Here is an 18,845-nt window from a genome sequence, read left to right on the forward strand (position 1 = left end):
AGCCTTCCCTGTCGCCTCCCAGACAGGACACCTCTACTAATGTTTACCAGGAGGAATCTCTAGGTGGGCTCTTATCTCTGTTCTGCATTTTAGTTGTTGGGGCACCTGGGAGTCCCCAGGAAGGTTCAGGCACCTTGACAGGGAGCCACTGCCCATCTCCTACTGAGTGAGGCTTGAGCTCCTTCTAGAGTATCCGTTAATTCCACTTATTATGTAAAACTTCCCATTTTGAAAATGTTGGCAACAAATTAAACACTGTTGGCAGTACTGTTGGGCCTACTGCCTGCTGTTTTTCACCCTTGACCCCACCTGAGTTCTAGGAGGATAGGCAAGGAGTCCGAGGCCTGCAGAGAGGCAGCTGGGCTGGTGGGCCTGGCATGTTTGGCCCTCATCAGGAGGGCCTGGTGGTCAGGTTCCCCCTGGCCAGGTGTTGATTAACGCTTGCCCCAGGTCTTCTGCCACCCTGGGACTGTGCACCCCTGGGCTGATGTTGGGTGCCCACCCAAGACCCTGTGGGTGGATAGGTCAAGTATATGTCCAGCCTCAATGGCCCATTCAGCCAGTGTGCACCAGCCAGGGAGGTGGCCGGCCTATCGACCCCAGGCGTTAAGAGGTTTGTTAATTTGGCGGGGAGGGGACTACAGCTGGCCAGTGGCAACAGGGTACAGATTTATATAGTATCTGATAAGAGCCCCTGTCTCCCTCTTTCCCACATGCTTTTGCTCTGGCAGGTCCCTGTGGCCTGAGGCTAGGCCCCACCTCCCTCAGCACAGTTGTTTGAGAATGGTGTGCTGCGGGTTCCCCTAGAATCTTAGGCCAAGGGAGGAGGGGAGCAGGAAGTGACACAGTGGGGCTGTGCCTGAGCAGCCATGCCAGTGGGGTGGGTCTGAGTGTGTGGGTGATTGTGAGGGGACTGCATTGTTGGTGGCTCTGGGCAATGCAGCCACATGTCTTCTCGTGTTTGTCTGTGCTTAGTTATCTAAGGACGTGCTTAGTTATCTAGCATTCTCGAGGCCATTTCTGTGCATATATGTGCACGTTCATATAGCTGGCAGCTCTGTGCTTCATTCATTCGTTCACTTGTTTGCAGATTCAGTCACGTAGCCTCATCTTTCAGGGACTTGGGGGCTCCAGGGAAAGGTGGGTGGAGTGGCTGGCAGACCTGAGCCCCAGCCAAGAGGGCCCACGGTCTGAGGTGGGTATGGGAGATGGCTACTCCTTGGCTCACCCGGCCTCTGCCCCCAGAGCAGCTCGTGCTAGGTGCCTCGCGGGAGCTGGCGGGCTGCTGGGACCAGGACTATGACAGGGCCGTGCTGCCGCTGCTGGATGCCCAGCAGCCCTGTTATCTGCTCTACCGCCTGGACTCGCAGAACGCCCAGGGCTTCGAGTGGCTCTTCCTCGCCTGGTCACCTGACAATTCTCCTGTGAGTCCTAGGGATCCCTGCCCAGTTCCCAGACCAGGGGAGAGGGGAAGCTGGATCTGAATGAAATAACAAGACCCTGCCCTGGGAGGTCCAAGGGGAGAGATACCAGGTCCTGCCTCAGAGTCTGAAACAGGACAAGGCCCTGTGCTTGGAGCCCGATGTCTCCCGGAGGCCCCCCAGCCACCTCAGCCTGGCTCTGGGAGGCAGAGATGTTGGGCTGGGGAGGCTCCACCCACTCTCATCCTCGCACCCTGCTGCGCCCTCTGCTGGGTATATGGGCACAAATCGATGACCTGGTCCCCACCCAGAGGCTCTGGCCTGCTTCTCTAGAGAGACAGCGCTGCCCGGATGGGTCTCACAGCTTAGCTCCTGTCCTTCAGGTGCGGCTGAAGATGCTGTATGCAGCCACACGGGCTACAGTGAAGAAGGAGTTTGGGGGCGGCCACATCAAGGATGAGCTCTTTGGGACTGTGAAGGTAGGCTCCCTAGGCCAGGCCCCACCAAGCTGGGATCACAGGCCCACAGAGTGTGGGATGTTATGCAGGGTCACATAGGAAGTGGGTGCCAGGCTTGGGGAGGAGTGGAGAGGGCTGGGAAAGTCCAGGGGCTGCAAGCTGGGGTGCTCAGTGGGCTTCTGCCAGCCCAGCAACCCAAGGTGCCCATTTATGCTTCTGCATCCACTGGCCAGGATGACCTCTCCTTTGCTGGGTACCAGAAGCACCTCTCGTCCTGTGCAGCGCCCGCCCCGTTGACCTCAGCTGAGAGAGAGCTTCAGCAGATCCGTATTAATGAGGTGGGTGCACCAGACCAATGGTCAAAAGTCCCACCCTGAGGCCCTCTAGGTAACGTTAGGCCCAGCTGGCCGGGCCTGTGCTCCAGTGGGGCTACACCCTGGTTAGGCAGGTAAGGGCCTCACTCACTCTTTACACGTCCCCAGGTGAAGACGGAGATCAGCGTGGAGAGCAAGCACCAGACCCTGCAGGGCCTCACCTTCCCACTGCAGCCGGCAGCCCAGAGGGCACTTCAGCAGCTCAAACAGAAGACCATCAACTACATCCAGCTGGTGGGTGCCTGTCCCTGCCCCAGGCACACATGCAGGGCACACCGTGCCCCTCCCCTGCTCTTGCTCAGACATGTGCACGGATGTGCATTCAGTACCCAGTCTGTCCTCTTCAGCTCACCTATGTACTTGCGGGGACCCACTCTCCCCCCTCCTGCTCCCCTGTCGCTCCCTGTTCCTGTTTGAGTGCAGACGCCTCATACAGTAGATGCAATGTGTTCCCCTGCCTTGCCCAGTCCTTGCTCACATGCAGGGACATGTGTGAGACACTGTCCCTCATTCTGCCCTTCTTACTGTGTACACGTACTCAGCCTGGAGTTCACACTGACTCCTCAGACCTGAGCCCCTTCCTGTCCTAGACTCCCTCTGCAGCTCCCCTGACTGCCTCCTTCCCCAGGTTGGGTCTTTCTGCTCCAGTGGCCTAGGCTTCCCGCTTTCTTTCTTTTTCTTTTTCTTTTTTTTTAATGTTTACGTATTTATTTTTGAAACAGAAAGCACGTGCTCATGCATGCATGATCAGGGGAGGGGCAGAGAGGGCAAGAGAGAATCCCAAGCAGGCTCTGCGCTGTTAGCACAGACCCCAGCACAGGGCTCAGTCTTCTGAACTGTGAGATCATGACTTTAAATCAAGAGTCGGGGAGCGCCTGGGTGGCTCAGTCAGTTAAGCATCCAACTCTTGGTTTTGGCTCAGGTCATGATCTTATGGTTTGTGAGTTCGAGCCCCTCGTTGGGCTCCACAGTGACAGTGCAGAACCTGCTTGGGATTCTCTCTCTCTCTTTGCCCTTCTCCTGCTCAAATGTGCTATGTCTCTCTCTCTGTCTCGCTCTCTCAAAATAAATACACAATTGAAAAAAAGGGGGGGGCACCTGGGTGGCTCAGTCAGTTGAGCATCCGACTTCAGCAGCTTAGGTCACTATGTCGCAATTTATGAGTTCGAGCCCTACATGGGGCTCTCCACTGTCAGCACAGAGCCTGCTTTGGAGCCTCTGTCCCCCCCCTCTCTCTCTGCCCCTCCCCCACTCATTTTAAATAAAACATTAAAAAAAAAAAAGAAATCAAGAGGAGGACGCTTAACTAACTGAGCCACCCAGGTACGCCTTCTTTTTTTTTTTAATGTAAGCCCTATGCCTGTGACTCCTGGGTGGCTCGGTTGAGTGTCCGACTTCATCTCAGGTCATGATCTCGCAGTTCACAAGTTTGAGCTCTGTGTCAGGCTCTGTTCTGACAGCTCAGAGCCTGGAGCCTGCTTCAGATTCTGTGTCTGCCTCTCTCTCTTCCCCTCCCCTGCTTGTGCTCTTTCTCTTTCTCAAAAATAAGTAAAAACATTAAAGCCCCAACGTGGGGCTTGAACTCACAAGATCGAGTCACATGTTCCGCTGACTGAGCTAGCCAAGTGCTCCTAGACTTCCCCATTCCAAGCAAAATGATGTGTCCCCCAAGAGGCCTCTCCCTCAGGTGGAGACCTTCCCCACTGTCCTGTCCACTGCCCCTGGTGGGACTTCCTCCTCTCGTAGAGCTTTCAAAGGCAGAGGTGGGGGCTCAGGAGTGGCCTCTTCGCGGGGACCCCAGGGTGGATGGCCACTGAGGTGGGGAATCCTGGGAAAGGGAGACCACAGTCAGACTCCTGCCTGTCACCTTGGGGACTTCTTGTTTGCTAGGGTGGGTCCGGGCCCTCTGCTGCTCAGGCCCTCACCTCGCCCTTACCCTTGGTAGAAGCTGGACCTGGAGCGGGAGACCATTGAGCTGGTGCACACAGAGCCCACGGAAGTGGCCCAGCTGCCCTCGAGGGTGCCCCGAGATGCTGCCCGCTACCACTTCTTCCTCTACAAGCACACCCATGAGGGTGACCACCTTGAGTCTGTGGGTGAGTGGCCACAGCAGCGCCCCCACGCCCGTGGCTGAATAGAAGCAGCACTGGCCTATGGCTGGGTGGGCTTGCTGCAGGGGGCGTGGGTCAGCAGGTCCCCCAGCCTCTGCTCACGTCCCCATTCCCCACAGTGTTCATCTACTCGATGCCGGGGTACAAGTGCAGCATCAAGGAGCGCATGCTCTATTCCAGCTGTAAGAGTCGCCTCCTCGACTCCGTGGAGCAGGACTTCCAGCTGGAGATCTCCAAGAAGGTGGGTGCCCATTCCCCAGAGCCTCATCAACCAAGGGGCCTTTAACACCACCCTCCACATGGGGCATTGGAGTCCCAAGACAGTGGCAGGGCAGGGGTCATTATTGCCTTGTGGGATGGACGTGGATGAGGCCCAAGGGGTAGCATGCATTCCCAAGGTGCCCATCTGACTGGTGGCATGGACAAGCCCTTGTCTTGGCCGCCCATGACTCTGCTCTCCCAGGGTCTGAAAGGCAGATAGGGTGTCACCAAGGCGTGCAGGGCAGTGGGCCCCAGCAATGTGTTCCTGGAGGTGGCATTCCAGGTGGGGGGATCTGGGAGGAGACCCCAAGGCTAGAGTGTGAGAGGTCAAGGGGCTGCCCTAGGAGTGGAGGTGACCAAGGGTGGTATGTGTCGGGGGCCCCCCACCAGACCACTGCCTTGCCCCACGCAGATTGAGATTGGAGATGGGGCGGAGCTGACAGCCGAGTTCCTCTACGACGAGGTGCACCCCAAACAACACGCCTTCAAGCAGGCCTTCGCCAAGCCCAAGGGCCCAGGGGGCAAGCGGGGCCACAAGCGCCTCATCCGTGGTCCTGGCGAGAACGGGGATGACAGCTAGGTGGCCGGACCTGAGCTGCCCCGGCATGTGGACTGTGGGGCTGTGTGCCCCACCGCTCCCGGCCACCTGCCTCCTTCCCAGCCTGGGCTCCAGGGGAGGCTTGCTTCTTGTGGGGCAGGAGAGCTGCTGACAGAACACTCTTGCAGCTTCTGAGAGCCACTGGAGCTGGCATTTTGTGACCTTCCCCTGTTGCTGTCCCTGCCTCTCATCTGTGTGCCCAGGGGGTCTGGGGACCCTGCCTGCCTGGCTCAAGGGCGCTGGGTAGGGAGCCTAGAATGAGCTTGGCCCCCAGGGGAACTGAGACTAGGATCCTAGCACATCCCAGAAGCCTTGGCCACAGGGGTGGGTTTAGTCAGGGCTGGGGTAGGGTGTCCCTGCAGAATAAGATGGTTGAATGCTGTATTTTTTAAAGAATAAAATATTTTTAAATCAACACCTGAGTCTGGCCCTGAGGGATCCACCTCTGACACTGGGAATCGGGAGGCCCCGTGTATATAACTGCATGCTTTCACCTTCGAAGCGGGTCTATGAGCCTGTTAGGTGGGGCTCCAGCACTCCTGGCTACAGGTGTATGGGAAGACGTGTGTCTGTGTGCGTGAGAACACAAGCCTCACACAGGTCCCCTTGTTGACAGGAGCTTGGCCCAAAAGGCAGGCACACCTTCACGGTGATATGGAGCATCTGGGTGTATTAGTGTCCTGTGGCTGCTGTAACAAAATACCATAAGCTTAGTGGCTTAAACCCCCACATATTTACTATCTTAGCACTTCTTGTGAAGCTAACAAGGTCAAAGTCTGATAGGGCTGAAATCCAGTTGCTGGCAGGACTTGTTCCTTTGGGAGGAGGTGGGGGAGCATCTGTCACCTTGTCTGGCTTGAAAGGCTGCCTGCATTCCCTGCTCCCATCTTCAAACCAGAGAGGTGGTATCTCCGATCCTGCTTCCCGGTCACATGCCTCCTCCAGTAGTCAGACCCCCTGTGCCTCTGTCTCAAGGATGCTTGTGATTATATTCACCTCCCCGCTTTCCAGATACTCTCCCCGCTCAGGATCCTTCACTTCCTCCCACCTGCAAGGCCCCTTTTATCCTGTATAGTAACATATTCATAGATTCTGGGGATTAGGATGTGGATCTCCTTGGGGCATTCTTCAGTCTGCCACACTGGGTACATTCTGCCTGCTGGGCTTCCTGGCCTCTTTGGGGCTGCGGCATGGATCTTGGACCTCTGGATCTTCGTGTCTCCAGTCCACACGTGTGTGTGTGCGTGCAGACCTGTCAGCTCATTGGCCCTCTCCCTCATATTTGCGTTTCTGCCCACAAGGGTCTGGCTCCCTGGTCCCAGGGTCTCTGGGAGGGACTCTTTAGGCTTGGGATTCAGTGGGAGCCAGAAATTCAGTCTGTACCTGAGAAGGGGGTGGGAGACCCCTCCTATGCCAGGTGGGAGGTGTGTAGGGATGGGGACATGAGGGGTCAGTGGCTGGAACTCAGCTGCTGAATGGGCACTGTCCTTTCTTTGGGGAGCACATCTTGGGCTGGGGCTCAGGGGAGTGTCCCATCCCTGAGGCCTTTCCCAGCCCCTACTAAAGACCCTAGAATTACAAAGAGGAGAGCTGGAACCCTAGTCAGGATCTAGAGAGGGTGGCCTGTCCTCATCCATCCCCAAACACTGGTTCCTAGGTGGGTAGGAAGACCGTGCCATCACTCCCACACTGCTAAAGCCCTGGGCCTGTGTGCCAGCTGGATGTCTGGAAGCCTGGAACCTACCTTCCAGGATAGCCACCCAGAGGTGGGCATGGAAAAGCAAGGGTAGCAGGTATCTAGCCCAAGCCAAAGCCCTCTTTGTTCATTCATTAATTCATCCAGCCATCATTCAGAGACATTCTGTGCCTGCCCAGAGCTGAGTGCTGGAGACTCATGGGCTTAGCAAATCGTGACCACCTTATGATGTTCTGGGCACTCGCGGCCCTGGGTATACAGACAAAAAGACTCTTGCCATTAAGAAGCAGACATTCCAGCAGCGGAATAAGACAAACTACAAGAAACCATGGAAAATCAATGGTATGATGTGTTAGCAGGTAAAAACTTAGGACGAAGAAAAGCAGCAGGTAAAAGGGGCTTAGGAGTGCCAGATCCAGGGTGAGAGGTGTAAAAGAAGGTTGGGGAAGGCCTCCAGAGGGTAATGTGTGAGCTGAGATATAAAGGGGGCAATGGAAGGGGCCATGTGAATATCTAGGAAAAGAGCTTCCAGGCAGAGCGAACAGCAAAGGCCCTGGGGTGGGAAACTGCATGGGACTATTCAAGCCAGAGAAAGGAGGCCAGTGTGGGTGGAGACCAGTCGGGGAGGCAATGGGAGGCCAGATCCCATAGGACATTTTTGGCCATTATGTGGACTGTGCCTTTGATTCCAGAAAGGGCCAAGGAGGAGTCTGAGCAGAGGAAGGACGTAACGTGACTTAGGGGCTCAATGTGAATAGGCTCTGGGGTAGGAGAGCAGAAGCAGGGCAACCCACGACTTGGTGGTAACTGCACTGGTCTAGGAAGAGATGATGGCGGCTCAGGCCAGGCCAGTGAATGTGGAGATGGTGGGCGATGGGCAGATTCTGAAGGTGGAGCCAACAAGACTTGCTGAGGGGCCCAGGTCACCCTGAGACTTTGGGCCTGTTATGATCTACTGGGTCAGAGGGAGCATGTGAAGATCCACCCAGCTGGCCCAGCTGTGGGGTGGGGTAGGTGCTTGGACAGGCCCCCAGGCACACTGGGGATGCAGATGAGGAGGCCCTGCTCCTGGAGGAAGTGGCTAGCTGTGGTGGAGGCAGGTGCAGCCTGGCTGGGGCCAATGCTGCTGTGCTCCCGGGTATGTCAGGCCCTGCGGAGCTCTGGGGACGGGGCCACAGGGACAGGAAAAGGGCAGATGTGGGAACCACTGGCCCGAGAGAGCTCCCTTTGGGGCAGGGGCCGAGGGGCTGAGGTGTGAGGGTGAGAGTCTTCTTGGGACAGGGTGCCCTGACATCGGGTCAGCACGCCCAGCCCACGTCCAGCACTGCCCTCAATTCCAGTTTCTCATTGGCCTGACGCTGGGCTCTGGGCCTCCATCTCTGATAACAGGTGTGAGGCCCTCTCCAGCTGTGGCACACTGTTGGGATAGGGTGGGGGGCAGTGGGGGAGTGGAAAGAGGAAGGAGTGAAGGGGCTGTCTGCGTCTGCCTATGCAAATGGCCTCTGACTCACCACACCACCCACCACCTCTCGCTGTGGGCAGGATGGGGGCGAGGGAGGGGGCTACAGTGTTATTTCTAAATTCTCACTTCCTCTGTTCTCTGAGCCTACACTGTGGGAAGGGTCTGCGAGCTCCAGGCATTCTTCTCTGCCATCGCTGCCCAGTCTGCCATCCAGACCCTCTGGAGAAGCCCCCACTCCCTGTCATGGTAGGACAGCAGCCCTCAGGCTCCCAGGGAAGGGGGGCAGTGGGAAGTGGTGAGGGAGAGGTGGGTTTGGTGGCTGCAGACAATAGTGAAGGGGGTTATCCCCCAACCTGGCCCTGGGGACACTCACTGAACCCTGAAGATATCAGACCAGGCGCCTTTCTCTAGGCAATGAGACCCAAACCCATTGTGTGGATAAGAAGGCTGAGGCCTAGGGCTTCAATCAGTGGAGGCAAGGGGGCTACAAGCAAGGTGGACACGACAGGACTAGGCCCTATCTGGCCCGTTGCTGCCCACCCCCTCTGATCTGTTCTGACCTACAGTGGGTTGAGTGCTTGGGCTGGGAGAGGTGGGTAGAGGGGGAAGAGCTGGGCAGTGCCCATCCCAGCCAGGGCCCTGGGTGGTCCTCAGCCTGGACCCCAGCAGAAGACCCTCATTCCTTCCTGGGACTTGGCCAAAGGGAAAGGGAGGAGTTGGGGGAGGTTGGTGGAGGACACAAGGGGCTTTTCAGGGTGGCTGCATGGAAGGGAGCCAGATGACTCCTTGCTCAGGAAGGAAGAGAAATGACCTCTGAGGAAGGAAAAGGGAAAGTCAGGGAGAACCTGGTGGGCCTGTTGACTGCCTGCCTGGCTCTCCTGTCTGGCTGGGGTTTGGTTTTGAGTAAAAGTTCTAGATCGTGATTCTGGATTCCAGGTTGCAGAAGCAGTTCTGAGTTGAAGGCTGGGTCTGAGACTTGAGTCTAAGTTCTCCGTGAGGCCTAGAAGTGGGGTGGGTGCTGGGCAGAGAAGCAAGAGCCTCCCCAGGGAAGGCTTGGGGAGAGGGTTTAGGAGCCCTGTTGGGAGACCCCAGGAAGGGGGGCAGGTGGATTTGGGCTGGGGCTGCACACTCACAGTCCCGCAGGGCCCCTGCCGTGGTGCCCTGCACCCCCTGTCTCTCCTGGTGCAGGCTGCCGCGCTGGCCGTGGCCCTGGCCCAGGGCACCCTGCCTGCCTTCCTGCCCTGTGAGCTCCAGCGCCATGGCCTGCTGAATTGCGACTGGCTGTTCCTCAAGTCTGTGCCCCACTTCTCGGCAGCAGCGCCCCGTGGTAATGTCACCAGCCTTTCCCTGTACTCCAACCGCATCCACCACCTCCACGACTCCGACTTTGTCCACCTGTCCAGCCTGCGGCGTCTCAACCTCAAATGGAACTGCCCACCCGCCAGCCTCAGCCCCATGCACTTCCCCTGTCACATGACCATTGAGCCCCACACCTTCCTGGCCGTGCCCACCCTGGAGGAGCTGAACCTGAGCTACAACAGCATCACAACAGTACCTGCCCTGCCCAGTTCCCTCGTGTCCCTGTCCTTGAGCCGTACCAACATCCTGGTGCTGGACCCTGCCAACCTCGCAGGGCTGCACTCCCTGCGCTTCCTGTTCCTGGATGGCAACTGCTACTACAAGAACCCCTGCCCGCAGGCCCTGCAGGTGGCCCCGGGCGCCCTCCTTGGCCTGGGCAACCTTACGCACCTGTCACTCAAGTACAACAACCTCACTGCAGTGCCCCGCGGCCTGCCCCCCAGCCTGGAGTACCTGCTATTGTCCTACAACCACATCATCACCCTGGCACCTGAGGACCTGGCCAACCTGACCACCCTGCGTGTGCTCGATGTGGGTGGGAACTGCCGTCGCTGTGACCACGCCCGCAACCCCTGTATGGAGTGCCCCAAGGGCTTCCCGCACCTGCACCCTGACACCTTCAGCCACCTGAGCCACCTCGAAGGCCTGGTGTTGAAGGACAGCTCTCTCTACAACCTGAATCCCAGATGGTTCCATGCCCTGGGCAACCTCATGGTGCTGGACCTGAGTGAGAACTTCCTATACGACTGCATCACCAAAACCACAGCCTTCCAGGGCCTGGCCCAGCTGCGCAGACTCAACTTGTCTTTCAATTACCACAAGAAGGTGTCCTTTGCCCACCTGCATCTGGCGCCCTCCTTCGGGAGCCTGCTCTCCCTGCAGCAGCTGGACATGCATGGCATCTTCTTCCGCTCGCTCAGCGAGACCACGCTCCAGTCGCTGGTCCACCTGCCCATGCTCCAGAGTCTGCACCTGCAGATGAACTTCATCAATCAGGCCCAGCTCAGCATCTTCGGGGCCTTCCCTGGCCTGCGATACGTGGACCTGTCAGACAACCGCATAAGTGGAGCCATGGAGCTGGCGGCTGCCACGGGGGAGGTGGATGGTGGGGAGAGAGTCCGGCTGCCATCTGGGGACCTAGCTCTGGGCCCACCGGGCACCCCTAGCTCCGAGGGCTTCATGCCAGGCTGCAAGACCCTCAACTTCACATTGGACCTGTCACGGAACAACCTAGTGACAATCCAGCCAGAGATGTTTGCCCGGCTCTCGCGCCTCCAGTGCCTGCTCCTGAGCCACAACAGCATCTCGCAGGCAGTCAACGGCTCACAATTTATGCCGCTGACCAGCCTGCAGGTGCTGGACCTGTCCCATAACAAGCTGGACCTGTACCATGGGCGCTCTTTCACGGAGCTGCCGCGGCTGGAGGCCCTGGACCTCAGCTACAACAGCCAACCCTTCAGCATGCAGGGCGTGGGTCACAACCTCAGCTTTGTGGCACAGCTGCCGGCCCTGCGCTATCTCAGCCTGGCGCACAACGACATCCACAGCCGTGTGTCCCAGCAGCTCTGCAGCGCCTCGCTGCGGGCCTTGGACTTCAGCGGCAATGCCTTGAGCCGGATGTTGGCCGAGGGAGACCTGTATCTCCGCTTCTTCCGAGGCCTGAGGAGCCTGGTCCGGTTGGATCTGTCCCAGAATCGCCTGCATACCCTCTTGCCACGCACCCTGGACAACCTCCCCAAGAGCCTGCGGCTGCTGCGTCTCCGTGACAATTATCTGGCTTTCTTCAACTGGAGCAGCCTGGTCCTCCTCCCCAGGCTGGAAGCCCTGGACCTGGCGGGAAACCAGCTGAAGGCCCTGAGCAACGGCAGCTTGCCTAACGGGACCCAGCTCCAGAGGCTGGACCTCAGCAGCAACAGCATCAGCTTCGTGGCCTCCAGCTTTTTTGCTCTGGCCACAAGGCTGCGAGAGCTCAACCTCAGTGCCAACGCCCTCAAGACGGTGGAGCCCTCCTGGTTTGGTTCTCTAGCGGGCACCCTGAAAGTCCTAGATGTGACTGGCAACCCCCTGCACTGCGCCTGTGGGGCGGCCTTCGTGGACTTCTTGCTGGAGGTGCAGGCTGCAGTGCCCGGCCTGCCAGGCCACGTCAAGTGTGGCAGTCCAGGTCAGCTCCAGGGCCGCAGCATCTTTGCGCAGGATCTGCGCCTCTGCCTGGATGAGGCCCTCTCCTGGGACTGTTTTGGCCTCTCACTGCTGACCGTGACCCTGGGCCTGGCCGTGCCCATGCTGCACCACCTCTGTGGCTGGGACCTCTGGTACTGCTTCCACCTGTGCCTGGCCTGGCTGCCCCGGCGGGGGCGGCGGCGGGGCGCGGATGCCCTGCCCTACGATGCCTTTGTGGTCTTCGACAAGGCACAGAGCGCGGTGGCTGACTGGGTGTACAACGAGCTGCGGGTACGGCTAGAGGAGCGCCGTGGACGCCGAGCGCTCCGCCTGTGCCTGGAGGAACGTGACTGGCTACCCGGTAAAACGCTCTTTGAGAACCTGTGGGCCTCAGTTTACAGCAGCCGCAAGATGCTGTTTGTGCTGGCCCACACAGACAGGGTCAGCGGCCTCTTGCGCGCCAGCTTTCTGCTGGCCCAGCAGCGCCTGCTGGAGGACCGCAAGGACGTTGTGGTGCTGGTGATCCTGCGCCCCGACGCCCACCGCTCCCGCTATGTGCGGCTGCGCCAGCGCCTCTGCCGCCAGAGTGTCCTCCTCTGGCCGCACCAGCCCAGTGGCCAGCGCAGCTTCTGGGCCCAGCTGGGCACGGCCCTGACCAGGGACAACCAGCACTTCTATAACCAGAACTTCTGCCGGGGCCCCACGACGGCAGAGTGACCGCCCAGCACCCCAAGCCTCCTACACCTTGCCTGTCTGCCTGGGATGCCGGGCCTGCTGGCCCTGCAACACCACTGCTCTGCCTCCCCAACTCCCACCCCTGGCATATAGCAGATGCTCAATAAATGCTACTAGTAGGCTGAATGGCTAACCCTGAGCTCACTGAAGGTGTGAGTGGGAGGAAAGAAGGGAGAATTTGCCAGGCTTTCCTTCCTAAAGTGTGGAGGGACAAGAGGTGATTTGAGAGAAATTGAAAGGAGAAAAAGGGAGGGCCCACAGGACACAGGTCTGCAGGGGAGGGAAGCTGTTAAGGGCAGCTGCTTGGTCTGGAAAGCAGGCTGGGTCTCCTGCCCCTTTTAACCCCTCCCCACGTGTCCTGCTGTCCCCAGGCTGGGTCAGTACCTCTCTGTTGTATATTGGTCTCAGGATCTGTCTCCCACACCTGCAGGACTGAAAATGGCTTGAAGGCAGAGAACTTAATATATAATTAAATAATACAAAATTTATAAATATATAAAATATATAAATATATAATAATAATAAATATAAATAATAATAAATAATAAATATAAAATATATAAAATATAATATATAAAAATATATTTTATAAATATAAAATATAATATATAATTAAATAATATAAAAATAAATACAAATTAAATAATATATATGTATATATATTATACTTATATAATAAGTATAACATATAAATATACTTATATACTTATAAGTATAATATATACTTATATATTATATAATACTAATATTATACTTATATATTTAAAGTTTATTTACTTTTGAGAGAGGGAGAGCACAAGAGGGGTTGGGAGTGGGGGGAGGGAGTGGGGGAGGGGCAGAGAGAGAGGGGGACAGAGGATCTGAAGTGCCATGAGATCGTGAAGGAGCACCACGAGATCATGACCAAAGTCTGATGCTTAACTGACTGAGCCACCTGGGTGCCTCAGACCTGCTTCATTTCTGCCCCCTGGCAAAATCCTGAGAAGCAGCAGCCCTGGGGAGCATTCATTCCCAAGCCAAGGGGGAAAGCTTTGTCGGGTGTTCAGAGGGACATTTGTGCCCTCTGGTGGCCATGCCTGTGCTGTGCCTAAGAGGCTGGCCCAGGCTGGGGAGAGGCCCTTGGGTAGCTCCCCAAAGCAAGGAGCTGGGAGCCACAGAAGATTCTAGAGTGAGCTCACAGCCAGTCCCCTTCTGTTTTCACCTAGAGTGCATGCTGGGTCTCTGTTCTGACATCAAAGGGACACCTGGGTGAGCCACGACCTGGCTACAAAAGTGGGCCTGCCTTCCCTGCCCTTGCCTTCTCACAGTGGGAGACACAGCCACATCCGATGAGGGTGAAGTATGTGTGTGCATTTCTAGTTTTGATATCCAGTGTAGGGTTCCAGACATTGCTCGAAGCACCAATGACCAGTGTTTGGAGACAGACTGATAGAGTCTGCACTCAAGTGTGTGGGGAGTTGTGGGTCATGTCAGGCCTGGAGCCTTGGAGGTTGCTTTGTCCTGGGTTGCTGCTTCACTGTCCCTACAGCTGAGCCTACCTTTTGAGGAGAAGAGACATGTACAGCCAGAAAGTTGGAGCTGGGACCTGGGGTGGCAGCAGAGTGGAAGCAGTTTGGCTGGCTCGGGACAGTTGGAGGCCAGCCCAGTTGCTCCAGGACTCTTAGGGTGGAAGACTGGAGCTGGCCGCAGTCTTGGCTGGTCTTGCAGCCTGATTGTGGGCAGCCCTGGGTCAGGGGGTGGGGTGCTGCTTTTGCCCCCCGCTCCAGGGCATAATTGGGAAAGAAATATGGGCCACCTTCCTCTTTCTGACTTGGGCACAGGGGCTCCTATGGCAGGCTGGTGGCCTCTGTTACCTGCTTTCCAGCTGGAAAGACCGAAAGGTCTGATCCACCAGTCAGAAGTCCCACATAGGAGAGCCTGGGTCGCTCAGTCAAACAGTTAAGCATCTGACTCTTGTTTTCAGCTCAGGTTATGATCTCACGGTTTTTGTGGGGATCAAGCCCTGCATTGGGCTTCATGCTGACAACACGGAGCCTGCTTGGGATTCTCTCTCTCCCTCTCTCTCTTCCCCTACCCCCCCACCACTCTCTCTCAAAATAAATTAATAAACTTAAAAAAAAAAGTCCCACATGGGCTCTATCCTGCCTCTTGAGAGGGCCTCTCAGCTTCTGGAGGAGCAGGCAGAAGGAATGGCATGGCCCCACGTACTTCCTTGGCCTGTGCCTGGGGAGAAAAGAGAACAAGAACTTTCACTCAGGCTGGAGTCTAGGGGAGGCCCTTGCCAAACAGCTCTTAGGCTGTTCCGGCCACACCTAGGAGCGGGAAGCAGGGCCCAATCCAGGGCCCCATGTTTTGCATGCAGGGGACACTATTTGCCTATATCTCAGGACAGCTGAGTCTGCCCTCAGGCAGTTCCCAGACGGAACCTTCATGTACCCACCTACCTCATGCTCACAGTTCTGGTTCTTTTGGGGCCTCAGATTCAGAAGAGCATTTTAGAGATGAAGCATGGGGGCTATGGTAGAATGACTGTTGGCTTAAGTGAGCCTGAAGATACATGGCCCTAGGTTCAACCTACAGAAAAAAGTTCTGCTGTTGTCTCCAGGATCAGAAGGGACAGAGCTCCATTATCCCAAGTCCTGGGCTCGGGTGGGACTGCTGAGAGGGACTGCCATGGCGCTGTGTTCAAGAAGGGCACCCGTGGCTGGCTCCAGGCCCTCTCTTCTGCACTGCTGGACATGGAGCGTGAGCACCAGCTGTGGCCTGGCTCTGTAAGGCTGGGGAAGAGTGGCACTCAAGTCAGCTCACCTGGGCTAAGTACTGGCTCTGCCATTTGGATTGTCTTGGGCGGTGGGCGACCTCCCCTTTGGAGCCTCAGTTTGCTCATCTGTAAATAGGGATGGCCGGGGTTACTCTGCAGGCTGTTAGAAGGCTTGGTGCTAACATGTGTGAAGGTCTGAGAAACCTAGCAGCCCCCAGCCATCATTATTAGGTAAGGGGCTCATGCTGATGTGGCTTTGCTTTTTCATCTCTGTACCCAGAGACTGACCCTCCACCTGGAGCACTGAACGGGTTTCGGAGGCAGATGTGATTGAATCAGGGGCACAGGAAGCTGGGAGCAGGACCCTGGTGTTGCCTCCTGTGCTTTTTGCTGTCATGGGGCAGTGAGTACTAGACAAACAGAGGTCTGGGCACAAGACTTAGGGAAATCTGATAGAGGAAAACTTAAATGTAAGGAAATTCTCCCCGCTAAGATTGGAAATGACAACTCAATGACAACTCAGCTCAACGACGACAACTATCTTTTCCCTCAAGAATACTGTAATGCTCCTGACGTCTCCATATTCTTGGGAGATTTCTATGATATCACACATTTCTACACTCAAGACCCTATTAGAAGCCCAGCTTCTCATTTCTAAGCAGTTCATGAATCCCACCTACTTCCTGCAGATGGTACCACCATCCTTTGTTCTCATAACCCCGAGTAGCAGTGAGGAGAGAAGGAAGGTGACCAACCTCGTTGACCCAGCTGGCTCTGGGTATTATGAGAAGGAAGGGAAGTCTTGCTAAGTATTCAGAGAGAAACATTACCCAGGCTGGAGGAACAAGTCACACTGGGAGGAAAAGAGGTGGAGGGAGTTCCCGGCGTGGGAACACGGGGTGAGTTGGGGGGGGGACAATGGGAAAGCCCAGCTGCTCATGTGGGAACAGGGCTGGGAAAGCAAGTGAGACATGTTTCCTGAGCAGAAAGGAACTGTGTGGTGGTTGCGAGGTGATGTTGCCTCCCATCGTGCCCAGTGGCTGCCTAGATGTGTGGCTTTATGTGATGGGACCAGAACTCAGCCCCTCTCTCTAGGGCCAGTCCTGGAGAAGGCCCTAGGCAGGAATGCCAGTACAACTGTCTCCAGGGAGGAGAGATCCACAGCTGCCCTACTAGAGCTAAGAGAGGGGAGCAAGACCGGGCATTGTCTTTGTCTTCCAGCTGCTTGGGGCTCTTTCAGCTCACCTATGTTTTCCAGTGAAGTAGATTTGGTATGGGCTGAATGTGTACTCTCTGAATTCATGTATTAGAGCCCTGACCCCAGTGTGGTGACATTTGGAGGTGCAGGCCTTTGGAAAATAATTAGATTCGGTTATGAAGTGAGGCCCTCATGGTGGGATTAGTGGCCTGAGAGAAAGAGGAAGAAGGAGACCTCTCTTTGCACATTCTGAGAAAAGGTCATGTGAATTTATGGCAAGAAGAGAATAGTCTGCAAGCCAAGAAGAGGCCTCTCACCAGGAACTGAATCTGTTAGCACCTTGATCTTGACCTTCCCAGCCTCCAGAACTGTGAGAAATGGATGTCTCCTGGTGTCTGGGGTGTTTTATTATGGCAGCTACAGTGAAGAAAACCCCCTTTCATTCAACACACACTTGCTCAGTGCCTGCTGTGTGTCAGGTACTGTGCTGGGCACTGGGGATATAGAAGTGAGGAGACAGAGCACACGATCAACAGGGGAAAGTCACTGCGGGTAGTGACCAGTGCTTGGAAGGGCAGCACAATAGGAGGTCAAGTGACAGTGAGAACACTAGAGGGGCTGGGTTGCCTTATCCTGGGGCTCAGGAAAGGTCTCCTCAGGACTCTTGACCTATGTAAAGAGAGGCAGCCATGCCATGATCCAGGCTAGAAAAATCCGGGGAAGAAACAATGGCTAACAGCAAGGCCCAGAAGCTGGAGCGCACCTGGGAGGTCTGAGGCCTAGGAGAGTGCATCAACGCATGAAGCAGAGTGAACAAATCGAGAATGGAGGTGGGATGGGATCCCGACCGCAGAGAATATGGTCAGCTTGTGTGAACAAGCTGGAATTTAATCCTAGTGCCACTGGAAGGCCCAGGAAAGTTCTCTGCAGGGGAGGGACATAATGCACTTTATAATTTTAAAAGCTCTCTCAGGCTACCGTGTGGGGTCGAGGCTGGGGCAGATGCCAGGATGATGGCACACCTGGGATCGCAGTAGCAGAGGTGACAGGAAGTGGGCTAGCCTGACACGTATGTCAGAATTTATAGGACTTTGCCAACAGTCTCGTGTGAGAAAAGATAGCGGACTTCTCCATGAGGGACCAAAGTAAGTGGGTAGATGCTGGAAGACAAGGGAAGAGAAGGCAGAGGAGTGGGCAGGCCGAGGTGCCTCTGGACCTGTGTGGTTCGAGGTGTTCGACAGCAGTCAGCAGCGACCAGCTGGAACTGAAAGCCCAGGGCTGGGAGAGATCACATGGCGTGAGGGAAGTGCTAAGTGCAATTAGAGATGAGGCTGGTGGGTGCCCAACATTCAAAAAGGGACCAGTTCGTGAGAGAGTTCAGTGTTCAGGAGAGGCTGGTAGCACAGGTCAGAGAAGGAAGCTGTGAAAAGGCCAAGGACAGACACCGCAAAGACCACTGGGAGAGCCAATGAAAGGAAAAACATTGGATTTGGTAAGATAGAGACAAAATGTGGCTAAAAAAAAAAAAAAAAAAAAAAAGTAGCCTCCGCAGGCGCAGGACAGAGGACCAGGTGAGGCAGCTGATCGGGAAAGAGGCAGAACAGAGGGGACGGGCAGTAGCCCAAAGGGGGTCTAGACTAAGGGAGAGCTGGCTTATTTAGTGGGTGGGTGACAAAGCCTGCTGTAGGCCAATGGGAACAAATTCATGACCTCATGACTGAGGAGGTTAGAGGTGGTTGTAGGAAGGTCCTAGAAACCATAGGACCCAGAAAAAAAAGCAGGAGTCAGACAGAGAAGCACGGACACGTGCACTGTCTCTGCAAGGGACACAATCACCAGGTATAGAGGGCAGACGGGCTGGAGGACTCAGTGGGGACAGACAAGCAGTTCCCTTCTGACTGCCCTACTTTCACAGGGAAGCCTGAGGCCAAGGCAGTAGCTGAGAAGGGAAAGCAGGGAGGGAAACCGCTGTGGCAGGACCACAATTAGAGGGGAGGAACTGGAGTGAAATGGCCACCACGGGGCCTGGCCTGCTCAGGGCCCCTCAGCTGCAGGGCTGAGGTGGCAGTGGGCAGTGAAGACAAAGTTGGGTTCACGCCGAGCAGGAGGGTCTGCCACCCCAGCCGGGTCCGCAGTCACTACCAGAGGACCAGGACATGCCCATCATTTCACGTATCTCAGCAATACAGACCAAGTTGAAAGGCATGAAGAAAAATGATTTTTCTGATTCAGCGCCCAGTAACAGGACCCG

At 56.0% G+C, this 18,845-nt stretch overlaps 1 protein-coding gene across 1 annotated transcript; it reads left to right on the plus strand.

Moving 5' to 3' along the window:
* The first annotated feature begins 2,373 nt into the window (after positions 1–2,373).
* TLR9 (toll like receptor 9) lies at positions 2,374–12,768 on the plus strand. The gene is made up of 5 exons (XM_040454906.1): positions 2,374–2,487; positions 4,199–4,349; positions 4,484–4,605; positions 8,525–8,627; positions 9,525–12,768. Exons 2-5 carry the CDS (start codon positions 4,284–4,286, stop codon positions 12,615–12,617), a joined length of 3,384 nt encoding a protein of 1,127 aa, XP_040310840.1. The 5' UTR covers positions 2,374–2,487; positions 4,199–4,283; the 3' UTR covers positions 12,618–12,768.
* Positions 12,769–18,845: the final 6,077 nt, after the last annotated feature.

This window comes from Herpailurus yagouaroundi, unplaced genomic scaffold (assembly GCF_014898765.1).
Source record: "Herpailurus yagouaroundi ecotype Mexico unplaced genomic scaffold, PumYag 213, whole genome shotgun sequence".
Classification (NCBI taxonomy): Eukaryota; Metazoa; Chordata; class Mammalia; order Carnivora; family Felidae; genus Herpailurus; species Herpailurus yagouaroundi.